This window comes from Neltuma alba, unplaced genomic scaffold (assembly GCF_004799145.2).
Source record: "Neltuma alba isolate B1F8T4 unplaced genomic scaffold, ASM479914v2 tig00006343_pilon, whole genome shotgun sequence".
Taxonomy (NCBI): domain Eukaryota; kingdom Viridiplantae; phylum Streptophyta; class Magnoliopsida; order Fabales; family Fabaceae; genus Neltuma; species Neltuma alba.
In genome coordinates, this window is record NW_021634437.1 from 42950 (window position 1) to 53147 (window position 10198).

Here is a 10198-nt window from a genome sequence, read left to right on the forward strand (position 1 = left end):
TAAAAATTACAACACAATAAAATACAAAGAGTTTTTGATTGTCCAATTTCCCAACATGATAATACACAAGTTGACATTGTTTTTCCAACGAAACCAACAAACAACACCGAATAACCCTCTTTATCTAATTATTTCTAATGGCAATGAAGTTTGAATTGGAAGTCTGCCTTACTTTTGCCTTTATTATTTATTTTTTTAAAAAAAATAGGTGGGTTAACCCGCGGGTTTAAGTTATGACTGTGCATGTTATATTTTTTGAGGTAGTGACGGGTTGGTTCTCGGCCAACCATAACCCGCCAATTTTGTTGGGTTGGCAGGTTAGACCCGCTGGTTCATCTTATATTACCGGTTCTACCCAAATGGCAAAATAGTCCCCGTGCATTGGGGAAGATGGATCCGTGAAGGGTTCTACCACTCACAAGGCAAGTTCGGCCTCCTTTTCAATTCCCCAAAAACAACAAACAATCACGTTACTTTTGATTCTCATCTCTCTCCCTGATTTTTCAAGAAATGTAATGTAATACTCCTCCAAACTTTAATATAAAATTTAATTATTAAGTTGATTTTATTTTCAAATAGTATAAGACTTATTTTTTATATTTATCAGTTTTTTAAAATTATTTATATGCATATTTCCTCGACAATAATTAAATAGGAAAGAAAAAAAAAGATATTAAAGAAGATCATTATAGTGTTTCAGAAAAATATGCCATATTTTTTATAATCAAATAATTTTTTAATCAAATAATTTTTATATTTTTTTAATCTAATTAAACTAGTTAAATAAATGTTATATTAATAACAGTATAATTTGAGAGAGCTTTTATTAACTATCTAATTAACCAAGTGTCTTGAAAATGCAGTGTGTTTAGATGAAAATCAAACTATAATTTTAAAAATGATTTAATAGAATAGAAAATAAATATATAAAAAAATTTGTTTTGATTTTAAAAAAATACTTTTAAAAAAACACTTTTAATGCTATCCAGACATCTTAAAATATGGTTTGGAGTTACAGCAAACTTGTCCAAATGCACCCCTTAAGGCGCCATAAATCTTGCGTGCACACACAATTCCATCTTTGCCCCTGATTAAGTCTTGAAATGGCACCAGTTGTAATAGCTTGACCAATTGACCCATTTTGTCACATCACCGCCATATTAAAATCAACAGGATAAAATCACATATCTAATTAAATAGATAGAAAATATTAAAGAATCACAAACTTTAAGCAAAATAAAGAATTTTATCCATTTAATTATCAAAATACCCTTGTGATCTAAATATGCATTTTTAACAATTAACTATTCTAAATAAATATGATAAAATCATATATGGTTGATTACGTCTTTGTGTATATATGTATATTTTGTAAATTATGTAAATTGATGTTTTATTCGTTTCCCATATTCTTAGAACTCTTACAACAACTTTAATTGCATAACTCATTTTATATCATTGGTCATTTTATTGAGAAAGTGCGTACATTGTGTGTGTACGCAAATTAAAATCAATTTATGAGCTGAGATTGACTTTGAAAAATCAATTGGGATATCCAATAACCAAGCATCACAAATGACGGGAAACCAAATAATTTAATGCATATCACCATGTCTATACGTCATTTGTAACACGTTATCCCATTATCCCTTTCAGACTTTGATTGAACGATGGACTATAAACTGTAAACAGAAAGACAGAACTTGCAGCCGTAAGCAGCCCAGCACAGGACTAATAAGGAAAGGAATCCAGAAGGAGTGGCTAATAAGGAAAGGAATCCAGAACGAGTGGCTAAGTCCCTCATCCACGGGGGCAAAGTCAAGAAAGTTTGGTTGAAGGTCGGTCTGTTAAGAACCAAGAGGAAGAGAGTTTATGTGCCGTGATGTGCATGCTAAGAAATACATTAAATTAATAAAAAAATTAAATTTTATTGTTATTAGAGTTTTTGTTCTCTCTCTACATTTATAAGTCATTATCATATACAAATTATTATCATATCTATCTCTTCTTTTTCTCTAATCTTTTTTAGTAAATTGAAAAACAAGTACTCCTCTTGTCCTATTTATTTGTATGGCAGAGAGAAAAGATATTTTTTTATCTTATTTATAGGATACTGAGAGAAATTTTTTGCATGGATATATAATTTTACCTCTCATTTATTTTTGTGTCGACTTTGTCTGCATAAAGTATAATAGATATTGAATAGGAATAAAGTCAAAAAGTTATTAAATTTTAAATAAAAGCTAATAATGTTTAATGTTTTTCTTGATATGTGTAAAATATGTTAAAAGTAACTTATAAATAGAACCAGAAAAATATGTCAAGACAAACATGAGTCAACTTTATTAAAGTGGCCAGCTTTGAGCTTCAAGGGTAGATGTGGTTAACATCGTAATTAAAAAGTTTGTTAAAATTGATTAAATATAATAAATATGTAAAAAAGTGTAATTTTTATTAAAAAAATCATCACTTATAGGGGAGAGAGAAAATAAGGGAGAGAATAAGAAAATTAATAAAATAAAAAGGATTTCGGTACAGAGAAAACATGTGGTGGGGAGAATGCTTAGGTATAATAAAATACTCCTAAATATTAAAATAAGTAATTAAATGGGGTAAAATAAAAAATTAATAAAGAACATTTGAAACATTCTCTAAATATCTCTTATAAATGGGAACAAGTTAGAAATGGTACTCTCCCCTCTTCAAAATATAAGCATCAAATCTATGAATGGGCTTGGTTTTTTTTTTTAATATGCATTAATTTGAATTTGTCTAATTATTTATTTTTTTTAATTTTTACCCCAATTAATTTTATGTATTTCTCATCTCTTTTTTTTCCATTCATTCTTTCTCATATCTTTTTCCACTCATTTTCTATCCCACTTACCCTCTCCATAAATAAGGCTATTTTAAGAAAAATGAGTTACATTTTTTAATATATTTATTAATTTTAACTAATTTTAACCAACATTCCGGGTTATGTAATTTAGTTTATTTGATGCTTATATTTTAAATTGGAGTAGTAATTGTTTGTTTTATATAAAAAGAAACGGAGTAAACAATAGTGATGCGGAACAATCTTATTAATCAAAGACTCAACCTTACAAGATGACAAATCAGCCATTCTAAGGATGCTTTATCTTAAACTCTTGGGGTGACATACGAGACAATGATCGTATTTACTGATTTGGGGTATCAACTACCCCTTTTTTTCTCTTAGTTTCCGCCTAATTCCCAAATGTTTTTTTTTTAAATTTTTTTTTATTAAATTCTACATAAAATAAGTACTCCATCGGTTCCTTTTTATAAGCACCAACTACCATTCCTCTCTTGTCTCTAAATATAAGCAACATTTACAAGTTTTCTTAAATTTTTGTAGCAAATTTTTTATTTTGCCCTCATTAATTACTTATTTTAATATTCCATATATTTATTGTCCTATTTTCTAAATTATTATCTTTTTCCATCACACATTCTTTTTCTTTCATAATTTTTTCATTATAATATTTTTTTTTTTTCTTATACTCTCTGTCCTTTATAAATAAGGATATTTTGAAAAAAGATCTATGCCATGGAGCCCTGTATTATTTATAATAAATCACATTTTATATAGAATCTTGTAAAGTAGAAAACCTCCTTCCATGTCCCAGTGTGACTCCCTGCGTACATTAATTGGTCCCTTTCCCCAGCTGGCCTCTGGGCCCTTCCATTTAAACTCTTTCCCATCGATGATTCCCCTTTTCCCTTAACGGGAAAGAATCCAAATACCACAATCCAGAGAGAAGACAGAAAATCAACCTAGAAATTATTGCGAACCAAATCATGAAAAGACAATAATTGGAAAATTGTCCGCAAAATAATTTGGAGTATGGAGAATGATCTTGCTGGCACAACGATAGTTTGGAGTGTAGAGGGAGACATAAAGTGTCATTTTAAAGCTTGTTTAGAATGACTTATAAATAATTTTTCAAATGTAATTTATAGAATACGAAATAAGTACGTGAGAAAAATTTTATCTCGGTTTGTGTGAAAGTACTTATAAACATGTTTGCAATAATAATCCAAACAAGCCCTTAATCATCTAATTCTAACACTGTATTGTAAGGTTCATTAATAAAAAATACCCACATTAAAATTTTAAATGTTAATAAAAATATTCAAAAATATTTATCTATTAAATTTAATTGTTCAAAATAACAACGATTGACATAAAATATTTATTTGAAACTAATTAAGATTAGGAGACTGGAAAAATACTTAAAAAATTGAGGGGTTTACGTAAAATACCTGTTAAATTTTAAAATGACAAATTAGTAATTTTAATAGATTTTAAGTACTCAAAACCATTATATGAATGGTCAAACTCATTACAAGAGTAATTAGTATGACCTATTTATCTTTTTAAAATTCAATATGTATTTTTCTGTCATTTTTCCTTATGCCTTTCACTTAACAAATTAACAATGGGTAAAAATGCCGGAAAAAAGAAAGTTGAATTTCAAAAAATTAAAAGGGTCACTTGAATTTAACTAATTCCACATCATTCATAACAAATAAATTAGAATTTTAAAATATTAGTAAATTTATAATGTTGGCCTTTATTATTATTATTATTTTAAAAAAAGCCAAAGGTACAATTTTACTCATAATCTTATTTTTCAGGTTTATTCAATACTATGATCTTTTAAGTGGTGTGATTTTACTTAGTGATCTTTTTTTTTGGTGCCCAAAAAACTGGAAATAAAATTGGACCCATAAAATCATCGAGATGCTGGGTACGCTTAAAAAATAATATCAAGGATAAAAATACACATTTGTCCTTTTAAAAAGCCTCAAGTCTCCCTCACCCACCAGCTAGCTGGCCGCAGGTGTTGAAGCTCCAGTAGGCTATCGATAATGGAGCTTCGATAGGCGATTGACATGTGGCAAGTATTTTTTTAGAATTTTTTTCAACATTTATAATGTGTATGACAACTTATATAGTGATATTCATAACTCTATTAAATACTAGTATTATTTATCATGTTTTTTTTTTTAGGTTTCTAAATTAGATTTTTTTTTAATATTTGAAACACGATTGATAACTCTTATAAAAATATTCACAACTTTATTAACATCATTAATAACTTTATCTGATAGGTTTTAGGGCATTAAAAATATTAATAATTTAACTACATTTACTTCGTTGTAGTAAAATAGATCCCGCGGATCTTGGTCAAAAAAAAAAAAAAAAAAAGATCCCGCGGATGGATGGATCACGTGGACATGTTGTTTAGTGAAAAAGCTTCTTCAGCTCGCAGGGCCCCACTCACATATTCTTTCCGTTTACGTACTTGTATAATACTCTTCCGTCTCAACAAAATTTAATTTTTTAAATAAGCCTATCTCTTTTTATAAATTTTTTTTTGAATTTGTTTGAACATTTAATATATTATTATCTATTTTGTTTTTAATTTAATATATTTAATATATATTTTTTATTTATCTTACTATTACTTTCTGATATTTACTTATTTATATATAGGGATATTTTTGGAAAAAAATTGTATTTACTACATATTAATTACTTTTAATTAATTTTAAATTTTTTTTTAAACTGTGTAATTTAATTAAAACGATTTTATAATAAGGGAGGGAGGGAGTAAATCTCTAAGGCTTTGTTTGGTTCAATGGATGGGAGGGGAGGGGAGGTTAATTAAGGGAAGGGGAGGTTATGGGTTTTGTTTGGTTGGAGGAGAGGGAAGGGGAGGGGAGATTTCTTGTTTGGTTCACAAGGGGAGAAGAGGAGAGGGGAGGGGATTATAAATTGACAAATATACCCTTATATTTATATTTAAACTGATTTATTCTTTTATTATAATATTTATATCAAAATTATTATTTCCTAATTTATCAATTTCAAAAAAACCAATTACCTCACTTATATGTGATAAAAAAAATTATGAAATAAAAGTATAATATATATGAGAAAAGTGAATGGGAGAAAAAAAGACAAGACCTTAACTATATAATAATACCCTCCACATATTAGGAAATAAAAAATATATATGATATTAACAGTGTCATTTTATAATTATAATATATATTAATATATATAATTAATTAATATATTAACATATATGCATATTATATTTGTGTGTGTGTATATAACTGAGCGACCGCGAAAGGGAATGCGAAGGTAATCATGCGAAACCAAAAAAATATCAGGAGGGTACTACTGGAATATTCAAAAAATGACATGGGCATATTTGTCAAGATTCTTATAATATTTCTCTCCCTTCCAAAAACTCCCAATTTGGGAGGGGAGGGGAGCACAAAAAGACAAATTTTTTTAGCTCCCCTCCTCTCCTCCCAACTAAACACATCCTCCCATCCCCCTCCCCTCCCCTCAAAAAAACCCCAACCAAACAAACAAAGCCTAAGGGAACAATTCAGATTTTGAAAGGGCGTTACATTGACCTGCACCGCTTTACCATTATACTCCTCCGGTCCTTAATATAAGACCCACTTATCTAATTTGATTAGATTAAGGAAGTTAGGTAAGTTAGTTAATTATAAGAAATATGACACGTTTTTCCTAAAATACCATAATCATATTTCTTAATACCTCATCTTTCTCTTCTACTTGATTATAGTTGAAAGGGTATCCATAGGGGTAATTTAGAGATAATTGATAAATATGAGAAATGGGTCTTATATTTAGGACCAAAACTAACTCACCAATTGGGTCCTATATTAAGGACCGGAGGAGTATTACCATAAAATCTTAACAGTTTAAATGTATTTTTGAATGATTAAAATTAAAATTTTATAAAATAAATCTCAAAATCCAGAATAAATCTGGATGATGGAGATTTCCGTCCTCATCACGGAACACGGAAACCAATTTCTTAACAAAAAAAGATGATTCTCAAATGTCATGATCTGATATACCATCTTCGGTTCTAAATATAAGAGCTAATTAACTAATTTGAGTAGATTAAAAAAATATGTTAAGTTAGTTATTAGTAATAAATATGTATTATCTTTCTTAAAATATTCTTATTAATCAAATTTATTGATTAGAATTACAATTATTAAAAACACTATCTTAAAAAAAAATATGAAAGAAGAAATGAATTGAGGTTTATAATAAAATAAAAATCAAATGGTATGTTATATTAGATATACACTGGCCATGTCACGATCTAACACCTGATCATACTAACGTGTACGTGACAATTTGAGGGCATAATTTAATATAGGGTTAAATTTTTTTTTTCCCCTGTCAAATCATTATGGCGCTAAAATACAATTCTACCTATAAAATATCCTCTCGTGCGCACATGGTGCTCGGTTTTCTTTTGGGGGGGGGGGGTGGAGGGACGCATTTGACCATTCTCGAATGAAATAAAAATGTTATATTATTCATCTGTATTTAAACCTGTTCTTATTTTAAAAAAATTTGGGTAGAAACAAAATCATAGTTTTAAAAATATTTTTATAATATATAAGATAAATATATGGAAGAGTTTATCTCAATTTATAAAAAAATATTTTTAAAAAGTGATTGTAGGATTACCCAAACATCCACTTAGTATAATAAAATCAACTTATGTTAGACACCGTAAATTTAGAAACATTATCTACACCTAACCAACATGTCTTTTTTTTTTTTTTTTACACTAGAAAGATTAATATTGTTACACCTAAAGAAATATTAGGTGCTTATAAAAAAAAAGTTTTATGAGCAAATTTGTATGCTAAGGCCAGCTGTTTTCTCCCGAACTATGTTGTTATTCAATTTTCACACATATACATATTATCATCGTATTGATAACTTGTTTGGGCAAACGGGAAAAAAAAATATTCCACACTTTAAGTCCGTCTTTACACTTTAGATTACTCTATCAGTATATATTTATGTTAATAAAATAAAACTCTTTTCACATATTTAACACTCTTTTGTAATGATATGTTGATCCTCCCACAGGTTCTCATCAATTTTGAGAAAGAAGAAACAATCTTGCTTTAAAATTAAGTTTTTTTTTTTTACCATAATTCATAATTCTCTTATAGAAGATTCAATATATTAAAAACAACATCAATTCTATTTATATCAAGAAGGTTACCGATTATGGAAAAATACACAGATGCTTGATCTCATAGTCGAGTCCGTGCTACTTTACTGGATGGCGTTAGCTCCGCTGGCAATGGCAAATCCACTGCTTCTATGAATTCACGGTCTCCAGCCAAAGCTTCCAGTATTTCGTAAGAGGCGCATAGTTCAACATCAAAGCTACCTTCTTCTGCTCCGGCATCGACCGCCAGCTTCCACTGCTTCGCATTGGCTCCGCCGCCGCGAACCGCCACTGGTCTTCCCCAACCGAAATCGATCTCATAAAAGTTGGTTCTTGGGGAGCTGCTAGTTGTCATGAACTTCCCAATTGTGGCACGTTGGGTACGCATTGTTGGATTTCGTACCCAGGCTTCAAAGTCGCTCTTGATCTTTTCTTCAGTGCATGATGAGATTTCCTTGTTCATCTCCCAAACAAACTTTCCAAAGCCTCCATCTCCCACTAAGTCCCTTACTTTCATCGTCACAGTAGTGAATTGCACGGTGATTCCAAAATAGTCGTCTGGAATTGGAGGGTGTGAGACTTTGGATCTAGCAGATATGAGGAATCTGTATGTGACTTCCTCTTTTGGGTCAAGATTCTGATTTCTGATTACAGACCTCCAAACATGGCCTAGAACAGCTTGCAAAGAGGAGATTTTGTTGTTGATGATACTATCTTGTACCTCTGAATTAGCTTTTGCTTTGAGTTTAGCAATTTTTTGCTTTTGAAGGTGAAAGATCCTCCTTGAAAATGGAGGTGATTGGATCGAATCTGTTGACTCCTTAAGATGATGCTGCAATATTTTCCTGAATGGGATTGTTATGGGGCGCTCAATATTACCATGAGGAAACCACCGTTCAAATGAAGCGAGCTTCGAATTTGGGGCCATGTGGTTTAGGCCATTTCGAGAGATCTGAGCCCATGCGTTTAAGAAATTCCAGTATGGCTTCACATCAGCAAGACAATGATTCATGGAACAAGCGATGAAGATGCCATCCACAAGCTCTGTGACTTGAACAGCCACTAATGGGACCCGAGTTGCTTCAAAGTTCTGGATATTACCTGGTGGGAAGAAGGAGGAGACAATCCGAGGAACATAAGTGGGTTCGAGGATGTCGGCAATTGTAGTGTTGTCTGCTATGCCATGAACAAAGCTTACTCCGGCGTTGTTACAAGTGATGAAGACGGAGGATGTGCCATCGTCGCCACCGTGGGGGACAACAAGAAGACGGCCAGCAAGCGGCCGGAAGAAGTCGAGGGTGGAAGAAAGTGAGTCCTTCAAAAGTTGGATCACTGTTTCTCCGCGTATTGAAGATGATAAAGAGGCGGGTTTGTGAAAGAGAAGTCCCTTTTGACCATACCCAAGAACTAGATATTGAAGATCCCATGGATTCAGATCGATTAGTTCAGCTGAGCCGCCATTGTTATGGCAGCTTCGTGCTCTGATCGTAGTAATGGAGATCAATCGGACAGCCTCCATGGAATGGGGTGTGTGGTCTTGGGTCTCTATCTCCGATTGCTTTTTTATTTTTTTATAAAATGTTGTTAGCTCGCCGGGGCTGACCAAAATACAAGTAGAGCGAAATTTTTAGGGAAAAAGACAGAAAAATGCACCTTTAATTTCATAAACCCAGAAACGTCCGCTGAATTCAGGAAATCCCATTTTGGTATCATGAGACCAAATTGGAATTAATATGTGAAAGGAAAAGACCACATTGCCCTTCATTTTAAATATTATTTTTAAAATATTACAGCCCTACTGGCCGGCCGGTCACCGGACCTCCGGCGGCGGCAGTCACCGGAGCTCCGGCGACCAGCCAACAATTGGTCACCGGAGCTCCGTCGGTCGGAATTTTTTCTTTTGAAAATTTTTACAACTTCAATATAACGGTTAACAACTTTTGTAATGCGATTAACAACTTCAGTATAACAATTAACAACAGCTTTTCTGGGAAATTCAACAAACTCCGGCGACCGGAAACAATTATTTTGAAAATTTTTACAACTTCAATATAACCGTTAACAACTTTTGTAATGCCATTCACAACTTCAATATAGCAATTAACAACAGGTTTTCTGGGAAATTCAATAAACTCCGG

At 31.4% G+C, this 10198-nt stretch overlaps 1 protein-coding gene across 1 annotated transcript; it reads right to left on the reverse strand.

The window, feature by feature from the left end:
- Nucleotides 1-8142: 8142 nt before the first annotated feature.
- LOC114750190 (uncharacterized acetyltransferase At3g50280-like) lies at nt 8143-9579 on the reverse strand. The gene has a single exon (XM_028938737.1). The coding sequence runs from the start codon at nt 9577-9579 to the stop codon at nt 8143-8145; it is 1437 nt and encodes a 478-aa protein (XP_028794570.1).
- Nucleotides 9580-10198: the final 619 nt, after the last annotated feature.